The sequence below is a fragment of the Lemur catta genome, chromosome 7 (assembly GCF_020740605.2).
Source record: "Lemur catta isolate mLemCat1 chromosome 7, mLemCat1.pri, whole genome shotgun sequence".
In the NCBI taxonomy this organism is placed as follows: domain Eukaryota; kingdom Metazoa; phylum Chordata; class Mammalia; order Primates; family Lemuridae; genus Lemur; species Lemur catta.
Genome location: NC_059134.1, coordinates 57,914,056 through 57,939,949, shown reverse-complemented (window position 1 = coordinate 57,939,949; position 25,894 = coordinate 57,914,056). Strand labels below are relative to the sequence as shown.

General features: G+C 35.9%; 1 protein-coding gene across 3 annotated transcripts in view; it reads left to right on the top strand.

Annotated features, from left to right (window-relative positions):
* The window catches only part of POLD3 (DNA polymerase delta 3, accessory subunit), a 46,986-nt gene that overhangs the window by 11,963 nt on the left and 9,129 nt on the right, over positions 1-25,894 (top strand). For all 3 annotated transcript variants that reach the window (XM_045555475.1, XM_045555477.1, XM_045555476.1), the window contains 7 exons: positions 771-873; positions 5,745-5,784; positions 7,049-7,181; positions 11,536-11,800; positions 12,975-13,047; positions 17,650-17,815; positions 21,587-21,693. In XM_045555475.1, the coding sequence (XP_045411431.1) occupies positions 771-873; positions 5,745-5,784; positions 7,049-7,181; positions 11,536-11,800; positions 12,975-13,047; positions 17,650-17,815; positions 21,587-21,693 (887 nt within the window). The remainder of the gene's footprint in view (positions 1-770; positions 874-5,744; positions 5,785-7,048; positions 7,182-11,535; positions 11,801-12,974; positions 13,048-17,649; positions 17,816-21,586; positions 21,694-25,894) is intronic.

Below are 25,894 nucleotides of genomic sequence, written 5' to 3'. Positions count from 1 at the left end.
GGGTGGAGGTTTATAGATGGCCACCAGAATCCCAGGTTAAGAGAATCACTAATGTAGTACATTTTATACCTCGAGATATTAAGAGGCCTAGAAAAATTAATTAACTTGTCCAGGATCACATAGAGAGTGACTGAACTACTTTTTCTTTTCTTTCCTTTTTTTTTTAAGAGGTGGGATCTCACTCTGTCACCCAGGTTGGAGTGCAGTAGCACTATCATAGCTCACTGCAGCCTTGTACTGCTGGCTCAGGCAGTCCTTCTGCGTCAGCTTCTCGAATAGCTGGGACTACAGGCACGCACCATACCTGGCTCATTTTTTTTTCATTTTTTAGAGACTGGGTCTCTCTATGTTGCCCAGTCTGATCTTGAATTCCGGGCTCAAGTGATTCTCCCTCCTCAGCCTCCTGAGTCGTTGGGATTACATGCAAGAGCCACTACACCCACCTGAACTTCTTGATTCAGTGTTCTATCCATTATATATCATTGCCATTGTTTTAATGCAGGTTCAGTCCCTCTTGGCCTTTTATTATTAATAGATTTATTTTATTTCAGTTGCTGTGCCACCTCAATTCAAATTAACTCTAATCCCCATGTCCTATCTAAAGTCCATCCTTTTTTTATCTCTCAATAGACCACGCAAAGATGCTGCTGTTTAGAAAATTTAATGGACTATCAGATTTCATATATGTAACTTTTAAGTCATGAATTAAGAGTTGATGAGGTAAAAACTCTTACTAATGGCTTACTTTTGCCTTCTTTTCTTTGGAATAGGATGCTGTATGATTATGTTGAAAGGAAGCGAAAGGAAAATTCAGGGGCCCAGCTGCACGTCACCTATCTGGTATCCGGCAGTCTCATTCAGAATGGACATTCCGTAAGTTCTCAGAATCTTATAATGAGCTTAAATGGTTTTGAGTTACAAATAGTGTTATAACCTAATACAGAGGAGAGAAAACAACCAATATTCAGTAGTATGGAAGTTTTAAAAGCTACTTGAAGTTGATGATTATTTTGGATTTTTAGACTAAATCTAAAACTGAGAAGTTTGGATAATATTGTTGGCTATGATGCATAGACTATCATTATTACCCTGTTTTCCTAGGCAACGAGACGTTAGAAGACTGCTTCCTTCCTTTTGAAAATGGTGGTTAATCTTTAGCCTATTCAAAATTTAAGCCACAAATACAAGTGTTCACAAAATATAATTTTATTTTTTTGAACTGAACTTCATTTTCATTTTGAGCATTCATTTGGGTAAGCTGATGTCTAAGTGGCTGAAAGATAGGGGTTGTCGGCAGGGGCTTAGCTAATGGGGTGCATGGGCTGGGAACATCTTTATTCTGCATCTTCTCTTTATAGTCCCATCTGGCTGGCCATCCACCAACATGGGTCACTGCTGTGTTTTCATCGTCTTGACCATCAAGCTTTCTCAAGTGTGCTGACTTTCTTTTAGCTACTTCCATGTCCCTCTCAGGGGCTCAGGGATTATTGTACTGCTCGCATGCCTTGGTAGGCACCAAAAGTTCTGCTGAGATATCTCATTCCTTCTCTTGCACCAGACTGAACCCTGGGAACTTTAATAATTCCCTCTCTCTGGCTTCCTCTCAAAAGTAAGCCATACCTCCTCTGTTCTCACTTCTTTCAAACCTCCTATCTGAAGGTTCTTTTGTTTTTACCACCATGAGCCCCATGGGACTTGGTCCAAAGATCAGGGCCCCTTCTCAGATCCATTAATGTATATTTTCCTCTTACCTTTGACTTTCCCTTGGAATCATAGGTTCAGAGCCCTGCTTTGTCAAAATATTGACTGGATTTTTTTTTTAGTGATAGAGCATGTAAGATTTTAAACTGGAATGTCAATTTAGTAATTTACAAGGAGAAACAAAACTGCTAAGGGGATCAGACCCTTATATTCTCTAGCCAGTGTATTCTTTCCTGTTGGCAAGCTATTTGGCAAGCCAAATGATAATCAAGATGTTTGAGGTGTAGAATCAGATGTCATTATATCTCTGAAACACAGAATTAAGCAGACCTGATTCAATAACGCTCAGAGATAAACCTGCCTCCAGAATTCTCTCCTTGTATGGCTCTTGAATGGATACAGTTAAAGTTTACAGCTGAATGTCATATTTTCTTGTATTGCCAGGGTTAACTAACCTCATTCTTTATCTTTCTTTAGTTATGTCAACACCTTCAATCTAATTGTAGTCAAGTCTTTACCTGGGAATCATTGTGTTCCTTTAAAACAATGATTTGTATTCTTTTTTTGGTTACTGATCCCTTTGAGAATCTGAAAGAGAAATGCATATGTTGACATTCATAAAATTTTGAGAGCTCATAGATCTTCTGGGATAGGATCCAAAGTTAAGAATTTGTTTTAAGATAATGTTGATTTTTACTCTAATTGCTGCATTATAATGGGCTCATAATTTGGGAACCTTAGGTGGTTTTGTGGTTGGTCTTCAAAGTCCAGGGGATTCTTGGATGCGACTGAAAGTGCATTCAGATTGTGTTCCTCAGTGCATTTTTCTGAGATCAGTTTTCAAAATGATGTGTAACCTATAATCAGTTAAAAACTTGTAAGCCATAGCTTGCTTATAGAGGGCCTTCTATTTCTAAATTTAAGAGGGCATTTAAATTCTGCCTATCTTTTTTAAAGCAGCAGAATGCTTTTTCAAACAAAATCTTAATCAGAATCCTATATATAGAATAACTTAAAGAATGAGGTTGCTGTGGTTGAAGTGATTGTGAGGATTTTGGAACTCTAGATTTGTCCTCCTGATAGCCTCACTGGGAATCTCTTTGGAACTCTGTAGAATTAACTGACCAAGTGTGGATGCTTACCCATGCTTTTTTTCCTTATATTCCTCCTAAGGAAAGGCAAATTTTTAAGCACAATATCGGGTTTTGTTATTCAAATTCTTCTAATTTCTTTTTAAAGTTGTAAGTGTTTCTAGAAAGAAAAAACATTATAGCATCATAGGCTTTATGTGGGTTTTTAAAAAATATAAATTTTGGCTGGGCACAGTGGCTCATCCCTGTAATCCTAGCACTCTGGGAGGCTGAGGCAGGAGGATTGCTTAAAGCCAGGTGTTTTGAGAGTCGAGCAAGAGTGAGACCCTGTCTCTACCAAAAATTGAAAAATTAGCTGGGTGTGGTGATGCGCTCCTATAGTTGTAGCTACTTGGGAGGCTGAGGCAGGAGAATCCCTTGAGCTCAGGAGTTTGCAGTTGCAGTGAGCCATGATGACGCCACTGCAGTCTGGTGTGGGCAACATGGTGAGATTCTGTCTGAGGAAAAAAAAAAAAAAAAAAAAAAATATATATATATATATATATATATATATATAAAAATTTTATTTTTCCAATGATTGGGATTATAAAAAATGTTTAACAAAAGGCAGAAAGTGAAAGCCTCCTTCAAATCTCATCCCAGATATTCTTCCAGAGAATTTGAAAATTTCAAGGTAACATTTGGTTGATTATCTTTTTGTGACATGAGGGGCTGTCAACCTGACCTGTCCTTTATGAGTTCCCCATTAGCTTTTCATCTAACGATTTTAGTTGTATTATTGCCTAAATCATTAATTCACTAGAGGTTACAAAATAACGATGTTTTAATCCTTCTGTATTATTAGCTGGAGGCTTTCCTGTGAAGAATTTTCTCTGATCAACTAGCCATATTTTCCCTTACCTGCTAAAATGCTCAAGGCGCTTGCCCCTTGCTAGACTCTGGGTTTGTGGATGTTGAACTTACTCCTTGTGTCCACCTTACCAGGAATCCATTGAATCAAGGCTCCACTCTGGTCTGCATTGTTTTAGCACCAGTTGGCATTTTCACTCTGTTGTTTTTATGCATTTTCATATATCCCCTGAGGCAGCATTTAGCCACACTGAACTGTCTGGACTGTCCAGATTTTCTCAGGAGGTACAAATTGTGTTTTTAGGGCTCTTACTCCAAGTGGCATAGGTTTTGAGTGGTGAGTTCCTAATGCTCTGTAATTTTTATAATAAGCTCTGTAATTTTTAGTGTGCAGTTTTGCAGAACATGACATTTTTTCTTCCCTTGAATAAACCAACGAAAATGACATTTTTAGGTATGCTTGTTTTGGTTTTTTTTTTTTTTTTTTAAGAGAAAACACATTATGAAAACATACTAATGTTCCCAGTTCAAATTTATGATTACACTTCTTTTTTAACTTCTTTGAGTTTTATATTGCTCTTTTCTCTTATGTTGTAAATTTTGGTGGTTCCTAACATTAACATAAATATGTATTTACTTTAGCCAAATATATGAGGTTTAGAAAAGCAAAACCAATATTATTACTAATAATTTGATTACTGAAAATAGTTTAAGATTTCTTTGCAGTTTTTTGTCTGTAAGATATGTCCTGCTAAGGATGCACAGTCATCCTGTGTTTTAGAATCACTTGAAATAATTCCCCACTGTGGTAAAGCCACTAATTCAATATCTAGTTATATGCAGTTTGTTTTTCCGTTTTGCTTTCAATAAAGGTTCCCGCCTTTCCCTTGCAGGTATTAGTTTTGCCTTCTGTTTCGATTGTTTTTGTTGTTGTATATGTTTATAATATAAGCAAATATATATTCATATTACCCCCTTTCTTAGATAAAAGTTTTCAAACTGTACAACTTATTTTGCACTCTGCTTTTTTTTTGCTTAACAGTAGATCCTGAATACCATTCCATAGCAATTACAGAAATATTTCTCATTCCTTATAGCCACATATAGTGCTACATTGATAGATATACCTTAGCTCATTCAGCAGTCCCTTATTGATAGTTATTTGGGTTATTTACAGTCTTTGGCTATTAAAGTAGGGCTGTAGTTAATAGTTCAGTGTATATGTGTTTTGTATATTTTTGCTAGTGTGTTTTAGGGTTCTATTCCTAGAAGTAGGATTGCTCAAAGGGTAAATGTATATGTACCTTTGTTGGGTATTGCGAAATACCCCTCCATTTCCCCATTTCCATTCTCACCAACAATGTATGAGGGTGCCTGTTCCCACACAGCGCATGTTATGTTTTTCAGGGCTATATGCATTTCTTTTTCTGTGAACTGTCTGTTCATTCGTCTTGCCCATTTTTCTAAAGGGTGGTGAGTCTTTGTTTTCTTATTTTTAGAAGCTATATTTTAATGCTTTATAAGTTGCAGATATTTTTTCTACTTTATCATTTGTCTTTGTACTTTGCTTAAAGTTTCTTTTCACTCAAAAGTTGTTGATTTGTTAGTTTTTATGGGTTATTTCAATTATTTCTGGATTTTAAATTAAATTATATTTAGGAAACTCCCTCATTCTTAGGTTATAAAAGAATTTAATGTTTTCTTCTAGTGTATGTATGTTTTCATTTTTTACATTTAAATCTCTGACCCATTTGGAATTTATTCTGGTATATGGTGTGAAGTGCAGATCTAATTTTTATCTGGTTCCATGTGATTATGCAGTAATTCTCAATCACTCACTAAAAAGTCTTTTCCTCACGCTGATTTCAGATGCTGTATTTTTTTAATTGTAGTATTGAAATCTATATTATAATACTTTCCTTAACCTTATTGAGAAGTTTTAAAGTAAACAAATAAAAACTGAGTCTAACTTTATTAAACTGTAACATATATTTTAAGGAATAGCTAGTGTTTTCCTAATTTCACATCCAAACACAATTATATGTGAAACTTTAAAATTGCAAGTACTACTTTAAACACTAACGAAGTGTTATTTCCTTATAGTGCCACAAGGTTGCAGTAGTGAGAGAAGATAAATTGGAAGGTAAGTGTTTTAGTGATTTAGCAAGTTTTTCCTCTTATGGCATCAGTGTAGGTTCAATAAAAATCTGCCCCTAACATCTGCATATAATTTATTTAGCTATTAACTGAGGAGTCCTATATTCCTTTTATTAGTAGTTTTTGAAACATGTTAAAATATGATACTGTATCTGCCTAACTTCCCATTTTTTAAGGCCAACAGCTGCTGACATTTATAAAGCACTTTTATCACTGGATTACAAAACTTGTGACAGACATGCAAAACTATTATGAGTACCATATGGGACACTTTCATCAACTGTAAAAAGACAGTAGTCTAAATATTGTGTTGTATTCCATAACGGTTTTTTAGGAAGCAAATTAAAGAATGCTTTTCTAGAAGTCAGAAAGAGTTCTAAATTAAATAACTTCTAAATTAAATTTGTGGACTATTTCAAGACTATTAATGCTACTGTTATATTCTTTAAAAACGTAATTCAAAGGAATTTTATAACAGTTAGAGTCCTTGTGATCTTGGACCTGTTTCTCAAGACAAAACCTACACTGTTGTACTTTGTATATAAAGACTCCTCCCAGTGTGTGGGGTGGAGTGGGGTTGGGGGTGTTTTCTTACCAAGTTAACTCTAAAGTATTCAGGGTGGTGGGGATGTCCACTTTTTTTTCCCCCCTGAATTACCACAGTGGTAGGCAAAGCAAGATTTCTTCATTCTGTAGATACTTAGTGATTGTCTACTGTGTGTTAGGCATTGGGAACACAGAACAAGTTAGGCACAACCCCTTCCCTTGTGGAACCTAAAATTTGTTTTTGTGAGTTCTTTTGTGTTTTTCCTCTGCAGACTTAATAGAGTTGCTTTCTCTAAACTAAAATTGAAATACATAAATGAGTCTTCTCAGATAGTAGCTACTGATTCTTCTTTAATTATATGCTAGAGTGTAAGGTTCTTCCCTGACTGAAAAAAAAAAAAAAGAAAAAGATCATCATAGTCATCATCAATCATTAATTAATATTTACTAAGTGTCCACTAGATGAGTGATACCCTCACAGGTGCTGTACTTAGAAATGACTCACCACCACCTACCTTGTCATAATGTTCCCATTGCAGACAGAAGAGTTGATGTTATACTGTATATGTGGCAATTTGGCCTGTTAGAGTTTTTTGGACCACCACAGATTGCAAATGGTTTTAATGCAGAAGGGTTTCTTGTTAAAGTCCCCACATGCTATGAAGTTTGTGTATTAACAGACTACTTTTCCTGTTGACTTGTAGCAGTGAAGTCCAAGCTAGCTGTGACTGCCAGCATCCATGTGTACAGCATCCAGAAAGCCATGCTAAAGGACAGTGGGCCTCTGTTCAATACTGACTATGACATCCTTAAAAGCAACTTGCAGAACTGTAGCAAGTAAGCTCCTTAATGTTCCTTGTGGGCTTCTTTACGAATTGATTTTGTAAGATGTTTACACAGTGGCTGCCTCTTAAGAGTGAATGCCAAGTCTAGTAAAACCCCATTTATCTTGCAGTAAGACACATGCCTGGTTTTATTAGTACATCATAAGGTGAAAAATAGCAGCCACAACCCATATTGAAAACCTCAGTGGACTACCCATAAATCTATTTCTCATATATTTATCCTGTCACTGCCACCAGTAATGTTTGTTGTGCCCCCTCTAACTCCCTTACCCCAGTCTCTGCCTTTCTAAATCCTACCCATCCTTCAAGAACCAGTTCAGATGTTGTCCTTCTAAAAACTATTCCTAATTTGATATCCCTCTACTTTCCATCCAAAAGCAACTTTTTCTTGAGCCTCCATAACCAGGATCAGATCTTGTAAATCTTTTGTGTCCTTCACAGCATAGGGAGATAATGGCGTATAATGCATACACATTTTGGAAATTGATGGTCAAAGTCTTCAGTCATGGCTTTGTTGCTTAATAGCCCGATGACTTTGGACAGATTCCTTAAACACTTTGAAGTTTAGTTTCTTCATCCTTGAATTAGATGTAATAATGCCTATTTTGTGGGGTTTTATTGAGAGTTCAAGTCAGTTTCCCAAACATATATTAAATACTTACTATTTTGACAGATACTAAGCAAGATAATTTGAATTCAATATCTGATGAGTACCTATGGCATGTCACACACTGCAGAATGAATATGGCCCAGTACCTGCTCATGGAACTGATGGTCTGATGGGAGTAATGGTGTAGGAAGATGTTTGAAGAGGCTTTACCCACATTTGGATGGGTAGAGTGAGGGGGCAAGACAGAGAAATCTTGAAGGTTATGACATACAAGTTGAGGCCTGAAAGCCCAATAGAAATAGCCAGGCAAAGGAAAAATGGGAGAGTAAGGACAGAGCTAAGAGAGAATACATAATACTGTGCAGAACCATAATAATTTTCTATGGCTGGAACTTAGAGTGAGAGGAAATAATTAGATAGAAGACTGAAGAGGCCAACTAGGATAAGAAGTTAAGACTTTTATTCTGAGGGCACGGGGGAGCCACTGAAGATTTTTAAGCAGATCAGGTAAAGTGATCAGAATTAAATTTTAGAAAGATCACTGACTGTGATGTTGAAGATAGAACAGAAGGGAATAATCTGGAGGCAGTGTCATCAGGGAGGAGAAATATTACAATGATCCGGGGTGGAGACTGCAGTTACCTGAAGTAAAGTAGTGTAGTGGTGTTGGGGATGGAGAGGGATGGAGGTTAAAAAGTCACAACCATCAAAAACCTCAATGTGTTATAGTGGTTGGAGGGTGCCTGTTCATAGTGTTAAAAGAATGATACCCATGTTTCTGGCTTGGGCACGTGAGCACTAAGAAAGGGAATATAAGAGGCTTTGGGAGAGAGGGAAAAATGATAAATTGGGTTTTGGACATACCAAGTTTGAGAAGCCTGTAGGAAATCCAACTGGGGATGTCCATTACAATAGATAGGTGAGTCTAGAGCTAAGGAGAGAAATCTAGGGTGAAGATATAGAGGTTTTGGAATCAGAGAGAATAGGTAAGTAACTGGGCCATAACAGTAGATACAGTCATGCAGAGAGAATGTATAGAATAAAAGAATGGCAGAAAATAAAACTCTAGGCCACAGTTACTAGCTGTGTGACCTTGGGGCAAGTTATTTAACCTCTGTGCTTCAATTTCCTTATCAGTAAAGCTAACAATAGTACCAACCTTACAGGGTTGTAGAAGATTAAGTGGCTTAATATACGTTAAGTACTTAGAATAGCACTTAGCACATAGTAACCACTATTTAATAATAGCTTTAAAAAAGGGAAGGACAGGAAAAGAGGGGCCCCTAGGGAGAAGCCAGAGATAAGAGTAAAATCACAAGAGTATATGGGGTTCCAGAAGCTAAGGGAAGAGTTTCAGGAAGGAGGGATTGGTCAACCATGTGAAACATTTGCTGAGAAGCCTAGTAAGATTAGAACTGTGAAGTGTCCATTGGATTTAGTGATGGCCTTGGTAAGAGCATTTTCAGTGGAGTAACCAGATTCTGGTCAGCTGAGTAAATGGGGACAAGAGGAAGTGAGACAGCGAATGTGTGTAACTCTTTCCAGGAAATTTGACTGTAAAATGGAAGGAAAAGTGTGGGAGGTTTCTGTAAGTTCTATGAGAATGGGGATTGTGTCTAATTTGTTAACTGTATATCCAAAATGGTGCCTGGCGTATGATAAGCATTCAGTAAGTAATTGTTGAGTGAATTAATGATGGAATTAGTTGGTGTTTTTTTTTTCCTTTAGCTCAAAACCTTGAGTAAAATAGGCATACAAATATTTATTTTAAAAAACATATAATTATATAGCCAAAGAGTAATAATTTACAAGTCTAGTGTCTTTTAGGGAAGGATTTCAGGAAAACATTAATACCCTGATGAGTTTATGTAAAATATTAGATTTCAAAAATAACGTGTATTAAAATCTAGTTATAGCATGTCAAGCTCTAAAAATCAGATCTTATGTTGTATCTAGCAAGTAAACAAATAAAAACAAAAGTGACTCAAAAGTTCAAAATGAAATTTGCACAAGGCTCACTAAAATAAACATGGTAATAGGAAGCACTTCAGTGAAACGTTACCTAAATACTTAAAAGTATCCTCAGTAGAAATGTGAAGAATTTATTTCCAATAAAGAAGTATTTGGTCCTGAGAATTATGGGCCAACTGAGATCTGACTCATGATTTTGTGTGTTTTAAGAACTGCTGTGACAGGAAGAAAGTTGAAATTTTAGTGTAGAGCAGAGATTCTTCTCTCTTCGGACATGCTCCCAGCCTAACTTGGTTTCTTCCTTATTGCCAATTCCTGGTCCTGACCCTAAGGTGTGGAATGCAGACCAAACAGAGAAAGGGTTGTCTCAAGCCAACTTTAGATGTTGACAATGAAATAAAACATTGCCCTTTTCCTTGTACATGGAAGCACTGCAAGGCCAGAAAGGAAGAGCAGTGGGTGAAAGTAAATGATTTCCTTCTGTTCTTAACTCTGATGCACAAAAGATGTGTGTTACTGTAGGGTTTCTATAATAAATCAGTGGAAGATTTTTGGAGCTGTTGGGGCTGCTCAGTCTAAAGTTACTTCTTAAATGAAATGATTTATCAGGGATTTTTTTCTTAGGCCAGGTATTCTAGCAATTAATCTCAAAGTTGTGCCTGGTTGATTTAGAAGATAATTGCTATCACCACATAGTTTCTACATCTCCCCCATCTCCCACCCCAACTTGAGGTGATACACTAAAGAAGGGAAAGAAACCAGAAACCTCACTTTGTCACTTTAAATAGTCACTATTTCAACTTGTCTTTCCTGACACTTGCTATGTGCCAGGTCTTGTTCTGGGTGCTTGCAATTTAAAAAACAAATAAAACCATCAAGGAACTCTTCCCCAGTAAACAAGACTGAGGAAAATAAAATGTTTTTCTTTGTTAGGAAAAGTTGGGGAACTTTGCTTTAAGTATAACCCTCTGAGAAGGCTGAATCAGTTATCTGTTGACAATGTGGAATGTTACATTATGTATTTGTGTGAAACAGGTACATCTATAATGATTAGAGAAGAGATGAATGTTCCTTTTAATATGGCATGCAAACTGTTCCACCAAATTTCTTTACTTGGCCTTAGGCATACTTACTTATCTGATGCTGTGAGTTGGTATTATTAGAAATTATTAACAAATGGCTATAAAAGGACAGTAGGTTATAGGAGCCAGTGTCTCTGTTCCCAGCTTCTTCCATATTTTAAAGCATGACCCTCTCTGGCCAGGAGAGTTGCCAGGTAATTTGTTAATATTTAAAGCTCTTAGTTTTCATTCAGTTAATATTTATTGTATGTCTAGCTGTATAAGAGGAAAGTTTTTAAAAACATGAGCTAACCATTTGGTTTCCCAAGGATGGTAAAATTACTAAATATTTTATTGTTTGGTGCATTCTTTTTCTTTTGAATTAGGATGATTTTTCAAAGAAGCAAGAATATTCAATATGGTGTGGTGGAGGACACTGATTCCAACCCTATCTTTATTACTAACTAGATGTGTAACTTAAAACAAGTGACTTTCCTTCAGAGTAGAGGAGGGAAAACAGTGACTTATTTCTCTCTGGTATTTGTTTATATAATTAAGAGTTTTGTACAAAAAATTTCTAAAATCCATTCTAGTTCTAGAATTTCCTAATTTTATAATATTAGAGTTAGAAAGTATTGTAGAAAAAGCAAGAGTTCGAAAATAAGGTTGGATGCATTACTTTAACGTAACATTTCTGTCTTCAGGTTTAGTGCCATACAATGTGCAGCTGCAGTCCCTAGAGCTCCTGGTGAATCTTCATCTTCCAAAAAGTTTGAGCAGTCACACCTTCAGGTGTCAAGTGAGATACAAGCCAACAACGAGCTGACTATCAATGGTCATGGCCCACCTGCCTGCAAACAGATTTCCCAGCAGCCCAAAGGGATTATGGGAATGTTTGCCTCTAAAGCTGCTACTAAAACCCAAGAAACCAACAAGGAAACCAAAACAGAGGCTAAAGAAGTAACAAATGTAAGTCTTCCTTGAAGATATGCCTTTATTAAAGCTCAAAATGGGTAACTAGAAAAGTATTAATAGTTCTAGTGGTAGTAGTTTAATTTTATAAGGTTTTAATATTCAGTTCTGATTTTTCTACTTTAGTTTGAACCCTTTAATACTTGATATTCTCATCTGAAGTAGTTCCTTTTTCTTTTGACAATGCTTCTCATCAAGCCTTGGGTTCTGCTTCTGTAACATGGTAATTCCTGCTTGTGCACATCATAAGATTGTTGTGAGATCCAGATGAAATAATCCATGTGACAACACCTCAGAAATTATGAAGTTCAAAGAATTGTTTATTAGCAATATGTCATTTTGGGTAACATCTTGTACTCTGGGCTTTGCCATATATGTTTGTCTTCCTAGTGTATTTGCCATTCTTGTTCTATTTTATGCATTTTTTTCTTATATGCTTCATTCACTTCCCTTAGTTTTTAATTGTTTCATCATCTGAACTAACTTAAGGGCATTGACTTAAGACGAGTATCATTAAGATACCATTAAAAAAATCCAGAGAAATATAATTATTATTATTACTATTATTACCATCACTGTCATTTTCAAGCTTCTGTTCTTTGGGAAAGGAGAAGGGGAATGGAGGGAAACACTAACATATATTGAATTCCTACTGTGTGCCAGGAGTCTGATCTTTGTTTAAATCCTCATCAATTTTTTGAGAGAGATATTACTATTTCCATTTTGCATGTGATAAAATGGAAGCCTAGACTTAACTAACTTGCCAATGAGCGGTAAAACCAGGATTCACATCGACTTCTCATGGTTCATACAAAAGGGAATGTTTTGGGTTTTCCCCCCATTGTGTACCATACTGCCTCTGATCTGTTTTAATTCTGTCAAACTAAATAGTTTTTAAATGTGCTCAAGAAATATTTAGATACATCCATGGATAGTAATTTTATAAGAACTATGAGAAACTAAGCTTTGGAGATTACAGCAGGTACTGTCTTGTCTGGATTATTATTCTAGATTTGTTCTTTTGTCTAATGCTTAGACATTTGGCATGATTATAGAGACTACCATTGTGACAGTGTGGTGTGCTATTGAAGAGATTTCTCAAGACTGTGCTACTTCAAGAGCAACCTAAATGCTAGAAAAAAATCTCATGTGTTTTCGTGTGTTTTTGTAGGCATCTTCGGCAGGCAGCAAGGCACCAGGGAAAGGGAATGTGCTGAGCAATTTTTTTGGAAAAGCTGCTATGAGTAAGCATGTTCTTACTTTCCTTTGACTAACAAATGAATGTTAATGTAATAATATATCTTACTTGAGGTGAAAGCCACTTTGTCCAGTGTTTGGCCAGCCAGGAGACTAGTAGGTAGCATTCCTGCATCCTAACATAAATTTGCAGTGTACTGGCCAATCAGTACATTGATGAAGGTAACCCAACTAGAACAGTGGACTTTATGGGTGAGTTGGACTCAGTTGAGATTTCTTGGAGGGTAGTTTACTGTTCCTATTTTTATTTCCTGCATTGAAAAGAGAATGAAATATTTGCTTCAAGAACCTTTTTTTTAAAAAAAACTTATTTTTATTTTTTAAGAGACAAGGTCTTGCTCTATCACCCAGGTTGGAGTGAAGTGGCACAATCATAGCTCACTGTAGCCTCCAACTTTTGGGCTCAGGTGATCCTCCTGCCTCAGCCTTCTGAGCTGGGACGACAGGCATGTACCACCATGCCCAGGTATTTTTTTTATTTTTTGTAGCGATGGGGTCTCACTATGTTGCCCAAGCTGATTTTGAACTCCTAACCTCAAGCAATCCTCCCATCTTGGCCTCCTGAAGTGCTGGGATTACAGGTGTGATCCACCATGCCTTGCCTCATGGGGCTCTTGAAAATGAGTGATGAAAATACAAGAGACACTGCCTGGTTAAGCAGTGTTGAGGTTAATAACATGGATGCTAGAGTCAGTTTGCCTAGTGGGAACGTTATCACTCATGGGGTCACAAAAACAAATCTTCTGCCTTTTTTTAGTTGTTTTTGCAGATTACTCATAGTAACGAATTAGACCTCAGTGTGAATTAGAAGGGCCCAGGTAGTAATGAGCATTTAAAAATATTTATTTTTTGAGAAAGCAAAAGTCTTTATTTTAAAAAAATATTTAAATAAGAATTCTTTCATATGAGAGGAACCAGTAGTCACATATTTTCATACTTCTCATATCAAGTACACATTCCTTGAGGGTATGTGGCAGAATACCAGGAAGAATTTGGGAGCCACAGGATAATTATGGCACACTTTCTCAGAGCATCAGTTTTACAAAGATTTTGCAGGGAAGTGTTTTGTTATGTGCTTAGGCAAGCAGAATTACTCAGAATTCTGCTTTTCCATGATGGCTAAATTGGTGGTCAAGGGAGGGATTGGGATGACAGTTTTTTTTATTTGCCATAAAAGCTATCAGAGAAGAACATTTTTGTGTTCTGCAAGTATATGGAAAATGTGATATTTTCAGATTATTGGGAAGCACAATTATTGTATTATTGCAGGCACAATGTACAGGGAGAACGCTGTGAAAATATCATGCTGATGTCATTGGCCTGCCTGGCTGGTACTGGGCCACTATACCCAATCAGATTACGGTTTCTTGGGAACTTTGATGAAGATTGCATGTTTGTTGGTTGGGTTTTTTTTTTTTTTTTTAATTCTTATTTTTAAAATATATAAGATATGTGAATATTTGCTAAAAAATCAAACTTAATATATAGGAATATATACTTATTTATTCATGTGTTTAGCAAATATTTATTGAGCACCTTCTGTGTGCTTGGCGTTATTGTGCACTGGTGATATAATGGAGAAAAAGACAAATAAGTTCCTTTCTCTCTTAGCCCTTATATTCTGTGGGGAGAGACAAATAAATATGGAAAAATTAAATAGTTAATGATTGTAATTGCTAAGCAGAGAGTAACAGGGTGTTAAGAGAGCATGTAATAGAGTAAGGGGGAAACCTAGATATTTAAAAGAATTAAGTATTCACCTAATAAAAGAATTGCTTACAAAGTTAATTTACTTAACAGACATTTTTTCAGGGCTGAATGTGCAGAATAAAATTATGATTTTTTTATTATATTTGACATATAATAAGATCAATGCAATGAAAATGAAGTGTAAGAGTTAGATGAAGGGAGTTCATTGCGGGGGCTTAAACCACTTAAAACTTAATGCTGGGCAATAACAAGTGTTAGCAAGGATGTAGAGAAATTGAACCCTCATACATTGCTTTGGGGAAGGTAAAATGATATACTCCCTTTGGAAAATGGTATGGCAGTACTTCAAAAAGTTAAACATAGAGTTTACCCAGAAATTTCACTCTAGGTATCTACTCAAGGGAATTAAAACTGCATGTACACACAAAAACCTGTATACAAATATTCACAGTAGCATTTTTCTTATTAGCCCCAAAATAGAAACAACCCAAAGGCCCGTCATCTGATGAATGGGTAAACAAAATGTAATATATCCAGACGATGGAATATTACTCAGCCATAACAAGGAATGAAATATGGGTACATGCTACACCGTTAATGAACCTTGCCACATTATGCTAAGTGAAAGAAGCCAGACACAAAAGACCACATATTACGTGATTCCATTTATATGAAATGTCCACAATAGGCAAGTCTGTAGAGCAAGATTAGTGATTGTCAAAGGCTGGGCTGGGGTTGAGAAATGACTGCTGATGGGTACAGGGTTTCTTCTCGGAATGATGAAAATGTTCTAAAATTTGATAGTGCTGATGGTTGCAGAACTAAAACCCACTGAATTGTTCACTTTAAAAGGGTGAATTTTATGGTATGTGAATTATGTCTCAATTTTTTAAAGTAATGCTTTATATGTGATAAAAATTTATCATTGGTGACAAAATTAAAAAGTCATTATCAGTTATCTTTCTTTCCTTGAAAAGTTTTCGTATTTTCTTGAGTATTAAAAGGCAATACTTTTAATCAGTCAGATCATGTAAGTGACTTGATCATTTAGGTAACAAGAAAATATCATTAAATTTTCCTTAATAATTGCCTTTAAATGCTGCATTGGACTACCTCTTTACCAGCTAATTGACTAATTATAGCTGCATATATGTATAAGTTTGAGTCCCTAAAATTCTGTGAAACCACCACAAAGAAACTCTGGGTGCTGAACTTAATGTTTGATCAGTGGTATTTTAATTCTGATCGGTTTTCTGAAATTAGTAGACGCAATGCAATAGGTTTTCTTTCCTTAACCCATAAGATAGGTTGGAAATTTTTGGAGATTTTTCCTCCTAATGATGTAATTTTAAAACAGTTACTATTAAAACAATATAATTTCTTTAATAGAATGCAAAATTTCCGTAGATTTTAAAGATACACATAGGACTTCAGAGAAATTTTTGGGGGTTGGTTGGTGACCTCTAAAGCCCCTAGAGATACATATTTTTATTTCTATACAATGTGGAATATTTTGGTAGAAAAGTTTGAGAAGCACTGATACTTGAGAACAACAATATTAAAAATGTAAGAGAGTACACCACCATTGGGCTGGTGGATTCCACCATTCAGATTTCCCATTCGGGTCTTCAGGGAAGAAAAGTGTAAATATTAATAGATTGCCTTTTACACTTTGATCCGTCTTCTACACTTTGAAATAATATACAAGTTATTATAGTAAGCTGTATGTAATAGCCAAGACTGAGGTAGAATTTTTTTCCTATACTCTAGATGGTTTAAGGGGATGGAGAACCTGTGGCCTTGAGTCCCCATGTGGCCTTCTGGATTCTTGAGTGTGACCTTTTAACTGAATCCAAATTTTACAGAACAAATCCTTTTAATAAAGGGATTTGTTCTGTGAAGTTTGGATTCTGTCGAGGGGCTGCACTTGGGGATCTAGAGGGCCACATGTGGCCTTGAGGCCGCAGGTTCGCCACCCCACTAGGTTTACAGCTTTCTAATAGTATTTTCTGACTTTGCTTGCAAAAAGCTATCACTGAGTGTAGCAGGAAGGCTATGTTATGTGTTTCTCAAATGGCTAGGCCCATCCTACTAGCATTTCTTAGTCCTCTGTACTGCATGGTAGTTGTTTTTCATCTTGGCATAGGGAAAAAGATAAGGACTTTGAGTAGTTAAACAGACTTAGGTTCAAATCCTGACTCTTACCTTTTCTATCAGTGTTACCTTCGACAACTCACTTAACCAGTACTGATCTCTTTTAATCCTTACAATAATCTTGTACATATTATCCCCGTTTTTACAGAAAAGACTGACTTTTAGATAAAATAATTTGCCCAGAGTGAAGCAGAGTTTGAACCAAACTTTTTTGATTCCAATATAGTCTTTAAATTTTATTGTTAAGGTAGTAGTAAGATAATAAGAATATCCAGGCATTAAAAGATAGTATATAATAGAAAGTAATGGTCTTGCTACAAATTCTATGGTCACCATTCGTAAGCTGTGTATTCTTGGGAAGCATCTTTTGATCTCTCTCTTTGTTTTCCTCATCTGAAAAATGAAAAGGATGATACCTCATTAAATTGTATTTGTTTTTTCTAAGCCTTGCTTTTAGTATCATTTGGCTTTGGGACTGTGATATAATGAGGAATTAGCAGGAGGCAAAAGTGAGGAGGCAAAAGGCAGTTATAGTTAGAGTGGTAGTTAGGAAGGAGACATGTTTTCTGAATAGACTAGGAGCTCTGTTAGGACAGGGACTGTTTTTTTAATCCCTTTTGCCCCTGTTCCTAACATATTACCTGGCACATAGTAGACTGTTGAAAAAATGATGGATTAATATTGCATAATGGGGTTATATATCGTCTGCTATACTTTATTTGCAGATAAACTTAAAGTCAATTTGGATTCAGAACAAGCAGTGAAAGAAGAAAAAATAGTGGAGCAACCTCCAGAGTCTGTCACCGAACCAAAGCTGGCAGCTCCTGCAGGCCTGAAGAAATCCAGCAAAAAAGCAGAGCCTGTTAAGATGCAGCAGAAGGAAAAAAAAAGGTAGGAAAATGTTGCTTGTGGGGGAAGAGTGTCTCTACTGGGGGTGAGAAGGCCTGTTTGGGTTTATTGACAGCATGCAATTTTCAGTTGAGTACTAAATCCTGCTTAATGCCTTAGGGATACAACTGTACCACCAAAATGAAGAGAGAAACTCAGTAGCTTATCTAGTGAAGTGGAATCAGCCAGTTTGAATGATTTAGAGCCCAAAGTAACTTTTTTACCCCATTGATCTAAATTGATTGTCTTTCCTCCCTTAATTCATTTTGAATTTGTGGATATGGCATAAATGTTCCTAATTGTGTGTGTGTGTGTGTGTGTGTGTGTGTCTGTGTCTGTTTTTCCCTTTAGATTGCCAAATGAGGGGTTACTGTTTCTAGTCAAATTTAAGAGAAAAAGTTCTTTGTTTTCTTTTTATATCAATGAGTTTATTTTTCAAGTGGTAAAATGTAATTAGAAAAGAAAATAAAAAGCACACAAGCTATTAAAACTAGATCCAGGAATTTGAGACACTACCTCATAGTTGGTAGGAATTAGTCTGTTGAAAGAAATTCTAAAGGACACTGTCAGCACTGATAGGCCCAGAAAGACCTGACTTTGTGGTAAGGTTGGGGCTACTCGAGTTGAAAACATCAACAAAATGGTGAAATTTTAGAGGCTTAGGGCTCTGTCTAGTGGGCCTCGCCTACTGGGAACATATGATATGGATGGATTAAAATGTCCCAAGCCATGGTACAAACACTGTTGATGGTTATTGCCAGGAATGCATTCAGTGTTTCACTACTAAGTATGTTGTTAAATGTAGATTTTTAGTGAGGCCCTTGACCAGATTGAGAAAGTTCTATTCCAAGTTTGCTGACAGGTCTTATCATGAATGGGTGTTGAATTTTGACAGATACTTTTTCTGCATTTATTGAGATGCTCATATGGTGTGTTTTTTTAATGTTGTGAATTACATTGGTTGATTTTAAAATGTTAAACCAACCTTGCATTCTTGGGATAAGCCCTGGTTGGTCATGATACATTATCCTTTTTACATATTGCTAGATTAGATTTGGTAATAGTACACTAAGCATTTTTTGCCTCCTGTGTTTATGAGGGCTATAGGTCAATTATTTTCTGGTAATGTCTTTGTCAAGTTGCAGTATCAAAGTTGTGCTAACTCATAAAATTACAGTCATGCACTGCATAACGATGTTTCGGTCAACAGTGGATCACATATGACAGTGATCCCATAAGATTATAATGGAGCTAAAAAATTCTTGTTGCCTAGTGACAAGAATTTGTGACATCATAGCTGTTGCAAAATGGTAGTGTAATGCATTGTTCACATTTGTGGTGATGCTGATGTAAACATACCTACTGTAATGCCAGTTGTATAAAAGCATAGCACATACAGTTATGTGTAGTACATAATTGATAATGATAATTGATAATGATAATAAATGACTATGCTACTGGTTTATGTGTTTACTATACTATTTATCATTATTTTAGTAGTCCTACTTTTTTTTTTTGAGACAAGGTCTCGCTATGTTGCCAAGGTTGGTCTCAAACTGCTGGCCTTAAGTGAGCCTCCACCTCTGCCTCCTAAAGTACTGGGATTACAGGCATGAGAGGCATGAGCCACCACACACAGCATAGTAGTCCTACTTATGTAAAAAAAAAAGTTAACTGTAAAACAGCTTCAGGCAGGTCCTTCTGGAGATATTCCAGAAGAAGTCATTATTGTCATATAGCTCCATGTGTGTTATTGCCTCTGAAGACCTTCCAATGGGACAAGATATGGAGATGGAAGACAACGATATTGATGATCCTGACCCTGTTTAGGCCTAGGCTAATGTGTGTGTTTGTGTCTTCATTTTTAACAAAAACATTTTAAAAGTAAAAAAAATTAAATTTTTTAAAAAGCTTACAGAGTAATGTTATAAAGAAAATATTTTTGTACAGCTGTACAGTGTTTGTGTTTTAAATTGTTAATACAAGATTCAAAAAGTTAAAAAATTTTAAGTTTATAAAGTAAAAAAGTTACATTAAGCTAAGATTGGTTTATTATTGAAGAAAGAAAAATATTTTTTAATGAATTTATTGTAGCCTAAGTATATAGTGTTTATAAAGTCTACAGTAGTGTACAGTAACGTCCTAGGCCTTTACATTCACTCACTACTCACTCACTGCCTTGCCTGTAGCAACGTTCAGTCCTGCCAGCTCCATTCATGGTAAGTGCCTGTACAGGTGTACCATTTTTATCTTTTATACTATATTTTTACTGTAACTTTTCTATGTTTAGATATGTTTACACAAATAACTTGTGTTACAGTTGCTACATTATTCAATACAGTAACATGCTGTACACGTTTGTAGCCTAGGAACAATAGACTATATCATAAAGCCTAGGTATATAGTAGGCTATACTATCTAGGTTTATGTAAGTACACTCTATGATATTCACACAACAAAATCACCACACAATGAATTTCTCAGAATGTACTCCCATCATTAAGTAATGCATGACTGTAATTGGGAGGAGTTTCCTTTGTTTTCTGAAGGAGTTCGTGTGAGACATATATTATTTCTTTCTTAAATGTTTGATAAAATTCACCAGTGAATGCAGGCCTGGATTTTATTTGTAAGAAGGTTTTTTTTTTGTGAATTTGATTTCTTTAAAAGAGCTATTCAAATTCTCTAGTTGTTATTGGATCATTTTTGCTGAGTTGTGTTTTTAAAGGAATATATCTGTTTCATCTAAGTTGTTGAGTTTATTGGCATAAAGTTGCTCATAATATAGCCTTATTCTTTGAGTTTCTGTAGAATCTGTAATTATCACTACAGATTCCTTCATTGTTTCATCCCTGATTGGTAATATATATTTCTCTCTCTTTTATCAGTTTTGTAAAAAACTTGTTAATTTTATAAATATTTTCTATCTCGTTGATTTCTACACTTATCTTTATTATTTCCTTTTACTTTGGGTTTACTTTGTTTTTTTTGTACCTCGAGGTAGAAAGAAATGTTGATATTAAAGTTACATAAGACATAAGGTACTTGCTGACAAAGACTGTGTCTTGTATATATTTGTGTTTCTAACACACAATAGGCCCTTGAGAAATTATTTGTTGATTGAATGAGCAGAGTAATGGAATATCCAGAGGAGCCAAATAATGTCAAGATGGAGTCTAGATTTTTTATTATGTCATTAGAATCACTTTAAGGGATATCAATGCCTTTGCTCATGTTGTTCTTTCTGTTTAAAATATTTATCTCCCCTTTCTACCTGATGAACTTCTACTTAGCTTTTAAGTTTTCAGAATCATATACCATAACATTATTTTGTGTGCAGTAAAATTTATCGCATTGCATTTTGGCCAATAGTGTTTGCCAAAGTTTCTTGAGAACAGTATTTTCTTCCAGATCTTTGCATCCTCATTGTTTAGTAAAGAGCCTTGTATATAGCTAGTAGCTGCTTATTTAATGCTTGTTGAATGATTGAAAGGCTAATAGGGAAAGAAGAAATTTGAAAAGATTCTTGATTAGCCTGGTCGTAGCTTCCAGTGGTCTGTAGAGAGCTAAAGAAATTTTTTATTCTGGTCACCCCATGAAGTGACCTAGTTGTGGTCAGTTAGCAGAATATCCTTAAAAAGAATCCTTAGCGGACTACTGTTTTCTACCTTCTGGAATTAAGATCATGGGTTATAAAGCAGAACTCATAGGAGCCTATGAATACTTAATTTTTGGCCTCTGTAACACGTTTAATTTATTCCTGGATGGCAACAGGGGGAAGAGAGTAGAGTTATCTGATGATGAGACAAAGGAAACTGAAAATATGAAGAAAAAGAGGAGAAGAATCAAACTTCCTGAGTCTGACAGCAGTGAAGATGAAGGTGGGCATTACTATTAACTTTTGGCTTAGAGGATCAGTTTTTATTTTGATGCTCAAGTAGCTAAAAAAGTAATTTATTAGGGGTCACAGTGAGAGTAGTAGTCCTAGCATTGAGAGACATAGACCATTTACTTCTGTTTGAAATCTACTTTAGCCTTTTGACCACAACTGTGATCTTCTGGTAATTTGCCAAAATAACTAACTTTAAAGGGAAAGAGTATGTGGATTATCAATATTATTATATATACTATCTAAGACATTTCCTTCCTTCCTTCCTTCCTTCCTTCCTTCCTTCCTTCCTTCCTTCCTTCCTTCCTTCCTTCCTTCTTTCCTTTCCTTTCCTTTCCTTCCTTTCCTTCCTTTCCTTTAATTCCTTCCTTCTCTTCTCTTCTGTTTTCTTTTCATTTCTTTCCTTCCGATGGATATTTCTTTGGCTACCATCATGTGAATCTTTTAAGAATTGTGATATTCTAGGTATCAAGGGTATTGGTGTGATGTTCCATACCACGTAAGTAAGACCGTGGTAAACTAGAAGTATCTACAGTACCATTGTTGGAAGGAAATGACACTGTATACTCTTCTAGTTTTAGGCTGTGGGCAATGTTGCAAGATAAACAAACAGAATAAAGGCAAGAATCTCACCAGGAAAAATTAATAGGCTTTTTAAAAAGAATATCAAGTATTCAACAAGCCAAGATCTCTTCCCGAATTGTGTAAAGGAAAGTATATATTAATAGAAAGAGAAGGAGGCCAAAGAGAAAGACATCTGGGCAGAACTGGCACGCTGGACTACTCTACCCTGAAAAGCCTGCTTTGAGAGCCAATGAAGAAAGCTTGAGCTGCCGTAATCAGTTCTCGTGAATTCTTGCCATAATGGGTATAAAACATCTTAGGGAATGGGGGGAAATCTAGTCCAAAGGAATTCAGTACATAGACAAACACAAACAAACTGATACTAAGAGAGATTAAAGAAGAATAATAAATGCGAAAAAGGAACTTCCTATGCTATCAAAGGACAAAACTAAACTTGTGGGACTCTATCCTTACCAGAAACTACTCTAAGAATTGAAAATCGTAACAGAGGCTTCCAAAAAAAGGTATTAGCTCCACTATACAAGTGAGTGAAAAAATAAATTATATATACAGATGACAGTAATGCAAAAGAAATAAGCAGATCTAAGAAATAGTACCAGGAAGTTGAATCTGTGTGTGATACAGGTACCATCTTTGATTCTTCTGTGGATTTAGATCCTACCATTCATGCTTACATGTTAAGGATTACAGCCTCTGATATCCTGTGAGAGGTACAATACCCTTCAGAAATATAGTTTTTAATAGCTCTTTGGAATGAATGGGGGTAGGGCATTGTGAGCATCCTAGAAGGAGCAGTTGCTGTATTTTCATTCCATGTCATTTATCAAAATGCTTTGACCAAGGCTACTTAAAGAAAAATGGGCAACTCCATGCAGACATTTGGGAAAATAATTAGGAAGTAAATTTAGGAATTTGTGCAAATTGGAACAGTCTTCCCTATTTCCAATCAGGAAAAGACCTTGGGGAAGATTCTGGAAAAGTCTTTGAAGCCATCGGCCTAATATACATTAAAAAGGTTAACTAGATACTGTAGTATTAGTGAAGGAGACAGCTCTAAATTGAGGAATTAACTATGGTTAATTGAGCACTCATTACATACTTCTGAAATACTCTATAGTTCTGATCCACAGCCCACAAAAATAATACCTGTGGGTGATTAGAAATATGAGTGGGCTTATTTAGTTTTGAAAGGAATATGAAGAAATGTGATAGAGGCAAATAACCTATAATAACAGATGATACAGAGCAGAGGTTCTCAGATTTTTTTCTCTGGCAAAGATAGTTTTTGGCATCTGACTAAATTTATAAACCTCTGCCATTTGATTCTTAAATTTCTTCTTTGTCTCAAAGCCAGTGAGATTTTATTTTAAACCTTTACACAGTCTCTAACTTATTATTGCTTTATTTGTGTTACCCTGAATATGTCATATTAATTCGATACGCTGTCTTAAGCTAGAAATTAATAGAGGAGCAGCAGGAGTGGAGGAAATGCAAGGACTTTGGAGTCAGACCTGGGTTTAAATCTTACCTCCACCACTTACTATGTGACTTTAGGCAGATTACTTAACTTTTTTAATTCCTTGTTTCCTCATCTCTAAAGTGGGGGTGTTATCACAAACTATTTAGGCTTTTTATGAACATCAAATAAGATAGTATGTCAAAAGTGCTAGGACAGTGCTTGGTATATAGTTGGTTTTCTTATTATTCACTTTACTCTTCCTGTTGAGGTGTGCAATAAATGTTAAGCAGTAGTAGACATACTGGCAAGTACCTTCTTCCTGAAAATTCTGTTAATTTCATATTTGTAACTCTCTACCCAAGGGACTGGACTATTCATTCTCCCTCACCCTGGCAGGGTCATAAGTACCTTTAGTGGTTCTACATACTCTCTTTGTAAAGAAAACAAACAAACAAACAAAAACCCAGACCCAGAAAGAAATAATAATACCTACATTACTAGGAAGAAATATAGTTTTAACCAATATGTTTAAGTCTCTGCTAACATTTTCAGTCCTTTCAAGTTGCTTATGGAGAATGTTAAGCAAATGATCCTCCTTTTTAGGTAAGGATAGGCATTTTTTAAAATAATGAGTTCTAGGAAGCTGTGACTGCTTTCCAGGAATTCTAATTACCTGTCTCTGCCAGAGAACTCTTTGACAACATTGTTGGACCCTTGAAATTAGTTTTACCACAGTTTTTATTCTGCCCCAAGAAAGCTTGCTTTCCTGGGATAAGTGATGTTTGATTACTTGTGTATCTTTCATCTGAAGAGCTGCAAATTTGCGGCAAATTGATTGATTGATTGGGACAAGGTCTAGCTCTGTTGCCCCGGCTAGAGTATAATGGTGTCATATAGTTCACTGCAACCTCAAACTCCTGGGCTCAAGCGATCCTCCTGCCTCAGCCTCCCAAGTAGCTGGGACTGCAGGTTTGCGCCACCATGTCTGGCTGATTTTTTGAATGTTTTCGTAAGACAGGGTTTCTCTGTTGCTCAGGCTGGTCTCAAACTCCTTGCCTCAAGTGATCCTCCCACCTCAGCCTCCCAAAGTGCTAAGATTACAGGTATGAACCACCACACCTGGCCTGTTTTATTTATTTATTTACTTACTTACAAATATGTTTTAAATATACCGATGTATCAAGCATTACTTATGCTTATGTCAGTAAAAATGTATTGTGTCAGCACACCTTTTCTCTTTAGTACTTTCAGAGCACACTTGAACGAACCAATCAGGGCTCAGCTGTGTCAACCAATCAGAACTCAGCTGCACTTGGCAATTAGAACAAAGCAAGTATCAACCCTACAGTTACATAAACAGGGTTGATTGCAAACCCGAGCGGGAGCTTTTACTATATGTTCTCTGGAATGTACCTTCCTTTCTCCCCAGTTTGCAAACTGTTCACTGGAATAAAGTCTTTTTTCCCCCCCGCCCCCCCCCCCCAAAATGTGTTGAGTCAGAATGTTTGGCTTGTTAAAGACTAAGGCAGACACATGGATTGTAGCATATGAACATGGGCAAATTTTTTCTTAATTTGAACCTCAGTTGTATAAAACAGAAATAATGGTGATTTTTGTGGGGTTATTATGAGAATGAATGATATTTGCAAAGTCTAGAAAATTCTACATGTTTTCCCTATCTTTTCTTAAAATATTTTCTTTTAAGTTTAAACAAAGTAATAGATATACATAATTTTAAAAGTCAGATAAAATAGAAGTTTTATAATAGATAGTAATCTCCACTGACTCATCTAATTGACTGATGTTTCTGTTGTCAACTTTCTCCCATCTGCCATCCATCTTCCAGAGATTTGTTGAAATTTCTTAATCATTAAGGGCTCTTGACTCCTTTGCTTCTCTTCCCTGTTATAGGGGGTTATACATTTTATTCCTTTATTATCATAACTTTTCTGTTGGGGAATGTGTGGAAGGAACAGGGAGATAATATGTTATCTTCTTGGCCTGCATGTTTCTCATCCCAAATTTAGTTCAGAAAGTGATAGTTTTCCATTATTTTTTTTTTTTAATTATTGTTACTCTGTGTTCAATACCAGGGAAATTGTGGTGTCACTGCCTCTTTGGAGCTTAGAGTCCAGAGTAGGGATCTAGA